The sequence below is a fragment of the Aptenodytes patagonicus genome, chromosome W (assembly GCF_965638725.1).
Source record: "Aptenodytes patagonicus chromosome W, bAptPat1.pri.cur, whole genome shotgun sequence".
NCBI lineage: Eukaryota > Metazoa > Chordata > Aves > Sphenisciformes > Spheniscidae > Aptenodytes > Aptenodytes patagonicus.
In genome coordinates, this window is record NC_134981.1 from 2,557,211 (window position 1) to 2,570,106 (window position 12,896).

Consider the following 12,896-nt stretch of genomic DNA (forward strand, 5'->3'; position numbering starts at 1 on the left):
GCATTCATGTAGCTGACCGAGAAAACAGGGAAAGTTAACCCCAGCTCCAGGAGTGTCTGGCTGCATTTTTTGATGTTTTTTAGTCATGCAATGACCCAGACTGACCTTGTATAAAGGTTTACTTATTTCTGACACAACCCATTTACCTACCATATGGGAACAGAGCATTTAGTGGCAAAGCCTGGAGCCCAGCAAAGGGTGATGCAGGGAAACTTCTGGCGATGTAGGAGATGTCAGGAACAATCAGAACTAATGAAATAGTTATTGCTATCAGGTATTTGGCATATTAATGCAAAGAGACAGATCTCATTTACTGAGACAGAGTCTGGCAATGTAAATTATTGGACACTCAAATACTGTCATGCTCCACATTTAAGGGCCATTTGAATTGTACTCAGGTAGTTTCACTCATCTGCAATCTGAGGAATGTGTTAATAAATACAGGACTGAATCACACCATTGATTTGTAAGTGGAATTTCCCATTAAAACCTGTCAAGGGTATTACTTTAAAAAAAATTAATGGTATAATATAGCCCAGGGTTCTGCTATAACATACTCCTGGCGGTATAGCTCTCTGAGTCTCATGGGTGATGGATAATCTTGTTTGTTCTGTATTGTCACTGTAGTATCTTTCTTTTGCACTTCTGCTGCAGCCAGAAGTCTCGCTGCCACCAGTAGTAGTCGGTGTCCGTCTCTGGTGGGCAGCAAATTAAACAACCAAGCGAGAGTCTACACCTTTCTTTCCGCTTCCCTGAGAAGCAATGTTTCGTTTGTATGAAATGTATCTCCAACTCAGCAAAAAAATGGAAATCCACCGCTCTGATACTGCCACTTTGGACTCTGCTCCGGTTTCTCTCTGTTTGGATTTGAGCTTGTTCTCCCAAGTCTCATGGGTTTGGTGTCTTTTGGAAAACTAGCTAGTTTTGTCGTTATTGACAGATGCACTTGTCATTCCTGGGCTGTTCTGTGAGCTCTGATATAAAAAGGAGGAGCAATGTGAGTAACAACACAACACCAACAGCCCGGACTTGGCACGCCCAGGGATGCCCCCTGTGATTCCTCGTCGATGGCCTCACTCCACAGTACTTCAAGAATTTGTGATAAAGACAGATTAAGCTTACTTAAGGAGCACCAGAAAAAAAAAAAAAAGAAAAAAAAAGCCAGAGTATTATTTTTTTGCATGTTTGAGATCAAAACTATTTCATACTTGAGTCACAAAAAACAATTTGCCATGAAGCGACCGTGCCAAGGGATTTGGGTGGCTCCAAGCCAGCGTGCCCATTTAAGACGGAAACCTCCCCTCGGTCAGGATCAGAAAATTTGCTCATTAAGAGAGTCATGGTGCTGCCCCATTTGTGACTGGTTGGTTGAGCACAAAGCATTACTCTCAACCTCGAGTGGCCACTGTCCTTGCAGTGATATCATTTTCCATTGATTGTAATTGAGTTCTATTAATGATGTAATTCAATTAGACACAAATCAAGAGATAACTAATACTTTTAATAACATAACACCAGCTTCTGACAAATTCCCTACACAGATGGAAAAGCTTGATAGAGTTACTGGTAACAGAATATCCCCCTCTGGAGAGATGTTAACAACCCTTTTAATATCAATACACCTGCTATAGCAAAGCTATTTGGTTGCAGAGAATCCATGTCTATGGGAGCGTATAAGGAATGCAAATGATCAACAGCAAATTGTGTTAGGAGGATTTTGTTGATGTGAAGGTCTCTCCGCGGAAGTCAGTGAAGATTTATTCAGGTTGAGAATCTGGCCTAACCTATTGAAACAACCATTCTCTCTCTTTTTATAATTGTTTAAATCATTAAAATTTGATGGATTAAAAAAAATCTGATTTATTCTCCATTACTGTGGGCTTAGAGAATTGTGTGGGCAGTATGGAAATACAGCTGTTTACCCAGTTTTCTCCTGAATCTTTCATCCAGATGACCTTTATTTCAGATTAATGAAAACAAAGAATGAATAACGTTTGCGTGAGGGGGAGATCACAGCAAACTGCCGTGTGTAACAGTCTCCGCCAGAACTGAATATATTTCTTATAACACACACCTGCTATTTAGTCCAAAGCGCAGAGTTGTTTTAATTTCCACAAACTGAGTATCCCCTTACTTTTAATGTCAAAAACAACCAGCATCAGAAATCTAAAAACATAAAACCGTATGATTTTTGCAAAAAGCACTGCATGTACAACACCCTCAGTCCTACAGCACTTTAAAATCCCGTGCATGAATACCTTTTTCTAAGCATCCCTATACTGCTGGTTTGCTAAATGTCCTATCAACGCTTGGATCATGGGAAATATCAATCAGCCTCTCTTGGCGTCTCCGTCACAGGCACAGAAAATTTTCTGTGTTTATAAATCTCTGTGGACACTGAAAAAAGCCATTCTGACACTCTCCAGCGGTATGAAACCGTCTCCGTTTTGCATCCTCCTAATCACGAACGGTAAAACAAGAGCTGTCAGATTCAGTTAATTTTTTAACTTACTTCACACTGTTTCTCACACAGGAGGACGCAGTATTCACTGTGTCCAGGGAAAATAAAAAGGTCTGGAGCCCCCATAAATAAATATATAAAAATCCCAATGTCCTTTTCAACAGCAAAGTCTAACTCTAAGACCGTTAGCTACTTTCATATGTACAACAGACTCCTCTTCAATAATTCATCTAAACTTTTTCAATCTTCTGAGCAGAAAACCACGTAGGAAGCTCCCTTCCAAAGCAGAATGGGGGATCGTGGGCCTTTTTGCCAAATTTATAAACAACACAGAGGATATTAGGACAACCAGTCGCGCCAACAGCACGTTCAGCAGCATCTATAATACAATAAAGGAGGGACAAACTAGGGAAAAGGATTTTCAGTTTGGGTAAGAGAAACACAAGCACCATGACATTTGGAAAACGAGTATGAAATTTACAGAATTTGATGAATAGGGGGAAAACCCCACATCACTGCAACCTAAAATATATACACTCCTCCTAAAATATATACATATATACACACCTGAAATGCCACCTACACCCATCTCCCAAAATGCACATCCCCATCTGCTGGACCACCCTCCTCCACAGCCCTCGCGCAGGCCGTTCTGCAGGTGATTCAGCACAAACCCCAGCCAAAACACTGATTACTAATTACAGTCCTACAGAAAAGTTGCATCGGTCCTTCCCTGGGATCTGACACAAGCGCCTGCCGCCAAGACAACAACAATCAAAACCTCAAGCCAAGCAGGAAAATGCGCTGCTTCTTCAGCAGTCAACAGGTTGGTGCATTTGGGTCTCACCACGACCGCGGCCTGTCGGGTGTCTTCAGCACCAGGGAAGAGCAGAGGGAAAGTTTTGAGGGCTTTTTTCCTCTTCTTCTGAGCATCAGAAGGCAGAGAAGAAAAAAAAAAAAAAGGAAGTGAATATGGACGAAGGCCCCTCAGAGCCTTTTTAAATGTCTGTCTTCTTCCCCTGATGCTTCTAAGAGGAAAAAAAGAATTAATATTGTGGATAGAAACTCAGAAGAATGCTTTCAAAATGCTTTTTAGTCTTTGGCTAGTGAGGAGAAGAGTGTCACAGAGAGACTCAGGGGGAAGGAGGTTCATGCATGAACTCTGCACAGAACGAGCCCTTTTGGGTAGCTGTGGGCTAAGGATGAAACACCCAACTCTGCTCGATAACTGTTGCCAGCCCCAAGACAGCCCACTCCTTGCTCGTATGTCAACTCCACTCCTAGGGAAGCAATCTTCAGCTTTTAATTACAAGGTTTTGGGACTCCTGCCTCTAGAAAGAAACACTTTACACAATTGTATCAATTGACCTTGTCCAGAGCTGTCATATTTCATCTAACTACTGCTCTCAGAGCTTCACAGCCAGACAGAAATGCCCACCAGTTTAGCTGCAGGTCACACTGTTAACGTAGCCACGAGCCTTCAGACGCTTTTCGAACCGAGATTTCGCCGATTCACTGAACCAGATTTGGTTGCTGGGCACTTCTGTGTTCCTCCTCAAAATACACTCCAAGAAAAAGGGACAAGGAACCTGGACTAAGCCTCTGAAAAAAATATTTATGAGGTCGGTTTTCAGCTATGCAAAGAGCAACCACCTCTGGCTCACTAGGATTGCTCCTGCCGGCAGCAGAGCTATCGGCACAGGATGGGCCAGGGACGGGCACAGGCTCCGGCTGCACAGGCAGCAGCACAGGCAGATCAGGCATCTGCATCCGTCCAGGATCAATCTGTTCAGCTTGTCAGAAAGGTTATGAAGGTGCCTTCACTGTACTTCACACCTTCTCAGGGAGAGTACACTTAATTTAGCGGGGAAAGGCACAGCAAGAACCAGTGGCAAGAAACTGAAGCCAAGCAAATTCAAATGAGAAACAAAGGAAAAACAAGCAAGCCAAAAGCAACCCAGTGAATGCAATTAGCTATGCCAAGGGAGAATGTTCTCCAGCCCATCGCAGCGCTGCAAGGTGAATAGGTGAAGTTATATGGACTGTCCATACACAGAACAGACTAAATGAGCAAATGATTCCTCTTTTAGTGGAAACATTGTCTGCTCCCATCCTGACCGCGAGACCTCAAGCACATGCACAAGTGTATCGCATACAGGACTCAAGAGGGGACTTGACCTTAGTTCCTTTGCCTTGGGACTCACATCTGTGACCAGCCAGGCAGAGGATACAAACTTCGTGCCACTATTTTTTATGACAATCTCTCTCTACTCAGTGTACCCAAGAGCAAGCAGGGAACTGCAAAATAATAGTTAGCTTTAGCCCAATTTATAATGCTATAATCTCTCTCCCTTCTTAATCTTTCATCATAGAAACTACCCATATCCAAGAGTAACCTTGCTGCTACTTCTACCAAAACAGTCTGTACTTGCAGTGCTGCACTGAGATTTCATCAGGCAACTGTGGACATGGCGGAAGGTACGTGGTGGGAGTAAACAAAAACTTGAGAAATAGGAGACAAGAACGGAGCTATGATATCGAGGGGAAAAAAGGAAAGCAATAAGCAAAGGCAACTTGGAAATACCGAAATGTAGCTCCTCACCCGTGCAGGACAAACACAGTCCCTGTCAGCACATCATCTGAAGCCCCCATTGCCTGACAGGGTACACAGAACATGGACACCAGGCTGTGAAACTATTATTATATATAAATGACAAAAATATGAACTAGGAGACTGTCATTCATTGCAGAGCTCTTCTGGCAATTGAAGAGCTGACCTTAGCTCAGCTAATCTACAGAGCCTCTCAAAAGAGTCATAACCCTGCAATTTATAAAGCTCTCCATCCACTCCCCAACAAGCAGCCTCACCTCCCACGGTACGTCCTCATCCCATGGTACATCCACGTTGTGCAAGCACCACCTCTGTGATTTGGATAAATTCTGCATTTCGTAACAGCGTCACATTAAGTGTCCAACTACCCTACCCTCTCCAACTGAAACAAATGTTTTCATACACACCTGCATTAGTGGTTGGGGGTTGTTTCACTGACCAGGAAGCTAAGTGCACAGAGCAGGAGTTATTCTGTGTCATTTCCAGTATCTTTATTTTACACTTTACCTATCTGTGTCACCCTTTGTTCTTGCTGTAAGACCCCGGAGGAGAATGACAGCGAGGATCTGTTTCAATGAGTGAAACTTCTTGGCTAGTCACGATGCAGTTTCCCAAGACAGAAATTGATATCAAAGCTTTGTTGGTTGATACCAAAGCAAAGTTGGTTGTTGTTCACCTGATTCCAAGCTGGGAGAGGAGGCACCCTGTGAGCCCTCGAGCCCGGGAAAGTGTGACCATGGGCTGGGTGCACGTGATCAAACCAGTGAATCTGATTGTTCATAAAGCACCATAAAAGTAAACAAAATCATCAAAACATCAGTAATCTCCCTGGTTTTAAACTCTACTTTGCAGGGAGAGAAGATACCCAGTTTTCAGCCAGTAATGCGATTCCCAAGAAGATACTATTCCTTCAGCTTCTCTCTTTGACAACCAATATTTTGCTGAAATTTTGGGCAGCAATTTAGAGCAGTTTTCAATGTATTTTGAATACTTCAGAGCATTTATAAAATTACAGCACATATTGGCATTACCATCAACAAATGACTGCCATCAACCGAGACAGAAATTGAGACATTTAACTGTGCGTTTATCGCGCCTCTCCAAGAATTCAGCTTCCTTTACAGTGCAGACATCTCTAAACTCTCGAGCGAGATGTTCTGTCATTAGCCCAATTTAGCTGTAGCCCTTCACATCAAAGCTGAAATTGAGAAACGTTGTCAGAAAGAAACAATTCTGCTAGGTTTACAATTATCTGATGTGTTATCTTTCAGGAATAATATACTCTATTTTACCAGTGAATTTGCTGTCAGAAATCAAGAGATACACTTCACTTTCAGTCACCGCTTTCCATAATTTGTTCGTTTTCCTTACAGGAGGCTGTGCAGAAGACCCAAAGCAGCAAATCTCAAATGCCCGAGCCTCTCCACCCATATTAAAAAAAAGATGCCCAAGCATTGAGCTTCCTTTATCTTGCAGAGGAGACCACAGTTGCTTTTCAACAGCAGAAGTGGTAAAAAAGACTGTGAGGTTTATAGAAGGGGATGGGGAGGAGGAGATGGGTAATGGACACATAAAGCAGATTTATTTCCCGAGGACCAGAACCAGTAACAATTTAAGCCATCCCCACAACAAACATTTGAGAAGAAATTCTTTAAAGTGAACATTAGAAACATTCACCAGGGAGCCGGATAGAAAATAGCATAAACACCAGTACTGAAGCCAGTTCCCTGCAAACCACCTGAGCTCACCTCTGCCTGCGACACAACCTCACAGTTCAGATGAGGAACGTTGTGGCACTTATTTTTTGGCAGATGAATTTTCAGGCCAGCATGGAGAAAGGAATTCCCTTGGGCAAAGTAGAAGTAAGGGTGTTCAGAGGCTCCGGGAACAGCAAACAGCAGCTGGTGGCAGATGCCTTCCAGAGGAGCGGGGATCGCTCTGCACCCCGCAGACTTGGGTGCTGCCTCCCAAGCTGACGCTCTTGCTCCTGGGCAGGAGCACCTCCGTCCAGCCCGGGGCACCATGGCTGCGGGAAGAGGGATGTAAGGGAAACGAGGACAGGGCCAGCGTGTTTACTTTGGATTCCAATGGAAATAAAAAATTTGGGTCAATGTTTCACCCAAGGGATAATTTTAACACAGCAAGTGAATTTTTTTGCTTTTAGTTAATTAATCATGAAAGCCTCAGTGGAATTTGTCAGTATACTTTTTATTCAGGCAAGGCCAACATTTTAAGAAATTTACATCTATTTGTATTACAACAAAGAGACTGGCTGCACTGACTCATGCTGTTACAGATCTGCATTTCAGCAGAAGGGAAAATTAGGCATGTGAAAACGTGGTCCCCTCTTTGAGTGTCAGCTTCCTTCACAACCACTTCGTTCAATACATGAAGTGACTCACTTCTGTAAATCGCATCAATCGAGGGATTTGCAACAGCAAACCTGAGGCAAGAACCTACCTGTTGGCTCATGCGTAGCCTTTGAGTCTGAGTGTCCCTACACCTGCACGGTGGCACAGCTAAGCCTTGTCTTAGGCTAGCATGAAGGGGAACTGGTGAGCTTTAGTCTGGTAAGATGTTAAAATACCAGGAAAGGGCAAACTTCTTTCACAGCTTACTCACATTAGCACATTTGCTAAGTCTCCACAACAACCTCTTCCACCAAGAATGGAGGTGCAAACCCATTGCAGAGTTTTATCCTTGCAGCTGGATATGCCACACAAGCAGGCACATACTAAACACTCAATTTTGCGGCGTTATTTTATCTCATAAAAATTACATTTAAAAAATCAGTACTGGCCCTCTAAAGGACATCTGGTGGAAAATCCGTGTGCCGAGCATCTGATGAATGACTCTGAAAGAGTTATTTTAGCTGTCATGTCACTGGATTGACAGCAGTCTCCCGTTAGAAGAGGCCAACCCAGGTGTCGCATGTAACACATGCTTCAGGGACCAAGCTCAGGCAGAACCCAGATTATTGCAGGATGGTGTTAAACAACAGGCTACTGGGAAATACCAGCCCACCTACAGCACCATCTTTTGCCAGTCAAAATATGAGACAGGACGGGGATGTAAAACAAGGCTCTCCGCCTTCTTGGCAGTGGAGTGAAAGCCTGGGTGGGTTGGGAGAAGGCGGCACTTGCTCCTCCATCTCCACCCGGGCCGCTCCAGGGAAATGCAAACAGCAAGGTCAGCGCACGAGCTCTGAACTTAAGCTCGGTCAGATGATGCAAAGAACTCACCTGGATTGCAAGTTGCACCTGGAACGAGCAGTCCCACAGGTTTTCTTCCCTAAGTTTGAGAATTGCAGATGTATTTATTAATCATTTTGATCCTGGAAGCCCTCACTGCAGACCATGATCCTGCTGTGAATCTGCAAAGCAAAGCCCTTACAGTCCTGCTCCAAAGATCTTACTGTCCCAGCGTAAAACAGGCAATCAAAGAAGAGTTCAGACAAACAGAGAAATACAAGGAGAGTATCTTGATGGCACTGCCATGTCTTGGGCCCTGGAATAGACCTTTCACACTAAGTTTTGTGTTAGGAAGGAGAAGGGAGTAGCAGTCAAGGATAAATGAACTAAGTGTGAAATCTGGACATCATTACGCTTGGCATAATCTCACCGAAAACAAACATTCCTGACTGTGTATTTGAAGTCAGCGTTGGTCCTGTTTCTGTATGGACGTGAAGAAGGAAAGACATAAACCAGGAAGAGCTGTATACAAAAATATTCAAGAAACTATAGAAAGACGACGACTACTCAAATGTAAATTGCTCGTCCTCAGCTAAGCTTATTTCCATTTTTAAAAATACTCCCGCGAATGCAGAGGTTACCCCACTCCTGCAATACATGTGGTGGCTCACATGCCTCGTAACACAGAGGGCAACTGCAGCGCATGTGAAATGGATGCTGTGACAGGTCACTGGTGATTTATACTGCACCACTCACAGAAGTGATTGCCATAGTACCCAGACATCGCTGGGCTCTGACATGCTGCACTAACACTAGATTTCTCACCAAGATCTAGTGGGAGTCAAAGACACCAAACACAGAAGCCATTCACAAAAAGCCTTTGAGATGGAGTTAAATTCCCACCTACAGACAAAAAAAAGGGGAAGGTATTTTGTGGTTACTTTAATACATTCACAGAATAAACCATAGAGCATGATAATGATCAAACACTACATAATTTACATCTGCCTTTGTCAGGAACACATTTTCCATGGTCTCTTTCCAAGATGGCAAACACTGTCCGTCATCTGTTCTTCTGTCCACATATACATGTTTTTAACCAGGGAAAGTCCAATGTTGTGCTTTACTTTTTGTCTCATCCCCCACAACGTTTTGCCCCTCACGCACAATGGCAAACGACAGGCGCAGGACTTGACTCCGGCGCAGAAGCAGCGTGTCCCTGCCCGCACATGGATGCGCCACTGCCCTTCGGCACCAAAGTTTTGAATGCACCCCTGCATGCCCACAGCAGCTCCGGGCTTTGGGCAGGGAGCAAGAGAGGAGCCGGCCCCATTGTGCAGCATCTCCGGGAGCCCTTTGTTAGCGGCGCTCACTGCCTACCCGTGCCCTGCTGCGCAGGGACCGTGCCAGGCACAGCGCACTGCCCGCGCCTCCTGCCCACAGCGCACCAGCTCACGGGTGGAGTGGAAACGCCACAGTGAGCGAGCAGAGGCCACAGCCTTGCCCGAGAGGGGCAAGATCTGCTTTATTCGGTTTTGTCGGCTGACTTGGGATGGCGACAGGGAAGCAGAAACTCTTGACGGCCCCCGGGGCTGCGACGCTGGGAAAACTTTGCCCACTTGCAGCTTGTGAAGCACAGTGCAAGGAACTGGGTGCAACGCAAAGATGCCACCTTCAAAAACAGTGCAATAAACACCTGTGTATCGTAGATGGGGTGTGAAACGCACAACCAATATGCACAGCTGGAAAACAGCCTGTTTCTTCCACATACCACAAAACAATACTGATGCTGTGGGAGCAATGGGTTTGCAGCATGTCTGGCCCCTGACACAGCACACGGCTTCCTTCCCTCCTCAGGCACTCACACACAGAGGCTCTCACTCCATCCCCTCCTTTGGCAGCAAAGGAGCCTGCAAGTCAATCATCTTGCACGAAGGAGGATCACTGCCATGTCTCCCATCTCCCAGCCTTTAAGCTGGAAAGGCAAGAGAGACACTTATTCATTACTGTACTCCCACTGCCCGGGTCCCACCTTCCACGCAAGTAATTGCAGAGGACAACGCTGGCGACACGCATGCACAAGCGCGCACACACGCGCATGCAAAATAAACCTCCTGGTTTGGCAGAGAAGCATCTTCCAGTTTACTTGCTAACTCCCCAAAATCGGGACAACCAAAAGATACACCCACTGGTGTAAAGGAAGCACCACCTCCATGGGCGATTGCCATTTACATACAGCTGATAACCTGAGCTTTGCCAGAAGACACCACGGACCTTTTTGCAAAACGCTTCATATGCAGCACTTTCCCCATCACAAAAACCTGCTTTAGTGCTGGTGTGCATGGTGTGGGGAGTTGGTTCCCATTGTTCCTCCATCGCTGCTGCGAAAGCAGTGTGCACAGACGTGTGCTCGGATCCTTTTTCGTATTTTCCAGACTCCCCCATCCCCAGGTTTCTCCTACTGAAGTGTTACTCGTTTTCTTTTGGAGAAAATTAAATAAGCACTAGAGAATAGTATTTCCTTGCACGCATCTCCCTCCACCATGCACTCACACCCCGAGCCTCCTGCAAATCAAAGCTGCACTTTCTTAGTTCCCGGCACTTCTTGGCTCACGCTCCCGTTTCTCTTTTCTTTCTTTTTGAATAAGAGATCTGTGTACTGCCGAGCCCTTCTCTACCTCCTGCACAGCTAGCCCCAGTGCATCACTGTGTCAGTTCCCTCCGTTCCTGCCCTACCCCAGTTCCACACGCAACCGGCTTTGCCATTTTTAATTAGAAAATGTGCCTGCCAAGTGTGGCGAGAGCGGTGCAGCCCCAAAGAATCGCAGCCTAATAGAGTTGGCAGATGCTTTGCAGATAACTGCGTTTTCTGCCTTGCTAACTCATCTGCTGCTTTTATTCCTTTACCCAGTAAAAGCAACCCCTTCCCTTGGTTTCAGCACATAGACCCAAAAAGCTACAGGCAAACATAGCCAACCGCAAGCGGGATCAGGTGCAAAAGAGAACGGGAACTAACCCTACCACCGCCACTGCACACACACTTACACACCTATTATGCCCCCTCCTGCCACAGTTCTCCTTTATTTTCCGTGGATTTCCTTCTTTCCAGCGCTGCCCTTTCTCTCCAAGGCTACACAAGGCGCTCCTAACCCCGGTGCCCCCTTCCCATCTGTGGGAAGTGATGCAAAAGCTCACACTAGCGAGCAACGACAACAACAAAACCCCCCGAAAAACCAAATCACGCTCGCGGAGGGTGAGAAAAGTCCATTAGCACAAGAGAAACGGGCACATTGTTTTGGGATGCGGCGAAAAATCAACCTCACCCCGGAGCGCAAAGGCAAATAAGGCAGAACTGACTTACCGGAGACTCGAGGATGCAGGCTCGCCAGCGTAAACCCGAAGAGGAGAAAAGCCAGCTTTGGTACCCAAACACATCCAAGACTATTCTCCATATTTCAACACGCACCTACAGATTCGGGTCCTGAGCACCAGCAGCAACCACACATGCACGCACAGCCCCTTCCTCCTCCTCCTCGCCGGGGCTTTTTTTTTTTTCGGTCCCTGCTGACAGGGATCAGCAAAGGGGGAAGGGGTGCGGAGGGAGGAAAAAAAGTTGCATTCAGTCCAGGAGGCTCCGAGGCTCCCGAGCGTGCAGGGAACTAACTCAAGGAGACGGGCAAGGATGGGGAAGGGTCCTCCCACCGCTGGAAAACCATACAGAGGAAAATCCTGCCAAAAAAAAGCCGCCCGGCGTGCATCAAAAGAGTCGCGGCGGCTCCATGTCCAACGCCGTGCGAAGTACCAAAATAAATAAATAAATAAATAAGAACAGGGGGGCGAGAAGCCCCGATGCAGGCGTAGAAAAAGCCGGAGCGGTGCAACCCGGGGAGCGTGCGGCTCTGCCTCCTTCCCGGCAGGCGCGGGGCAGCGCCGCAAGCAGCCGCCGGAGGAAGGGCTGCGGCGTCTCACTTGTTACGGGCGCCGCCGCCCGCAGCCTGCGAGCCCGGACGTGCAGCCGCGGCGGCCATGGGGGCGGGGGCCGCGGAGCGGGGGAGGCGGTGGCAGCGGCGGCGCGGGCGGCGGGAGGGAGGACGGGCCGGGCCCCGGGAGGGAGGACGGGCCGGGCCGGGCCCCGGGAGGGAGGGAGGGAGGGAGGGAAGACGGGCCGGGCCGGGCCGGGCCGCGCTCGGCAGCGGCCGCCGCAGCGCCCCGCCGGGGAGCGGGGGCGCCCTCTGGGGGCCGCTCGGGGAACCGCCGCGCCCCTGCCCGCGGCCCTGCCGCGGGGAGCGGGGCGGGCAGGAAGCGGTGCCCGGCGGCGGGCGGGGTGCGGCCGCCCCGCCTCGGGGGAGCGGGAACCCGCCGCCGGCCCCGGCTGCTCTGCGCCAGGTGCTCCGAAATCGGGGCCGCCTCTGCCTCGCTTATTGCGGTACTGAGGATCCGGCAATTCTACTTCTTTCCTTGTTCTCCTTCCACTTCCCCGCTCCGCGCTTCTGCAGCGCCTCTTCTGTTCCCGCCACCCAACCCATCTCCTGCTCTCTCCCGTGGGACGTCCTCAGCTCCCAGCTTCCTCCAAACACCTCAAGCCATCGCAGCGGTGTTTTTACGGCTATTCAACTGGCCCCTGTGAATTCTC

General features: G+C 47.6%; 1 protein-coding gene across 2 annotated transcripts in view; it reads right to left on the reverse strand.

Annotated features, from left to right (window-relative positions):
- Window positions 1–11,813, reverse strand: part of LOC143172078 (netrin receptor DCC-like) — a 575,708-nt gene extending 563,895 nt beyond the window's left edge. For both annotated transcript variants that reach the window (XM_076361323.1, XM_076361322.1), the window contains exon 1: window positions 11,625–11,813. In XM_076361323.1, coding sequence (XP_076217438.1) covers window positions 11,625–11,715 — 91 coding nt within the window. In that variant the 5' untranslated portion in view covers window positions 11,716–11,813. The remainder of the gene's footprint in view (window positions 1–11,624) is intronic.
- Window positions 11,814–12,896: the final 1,083 nt, after the last annotated feature.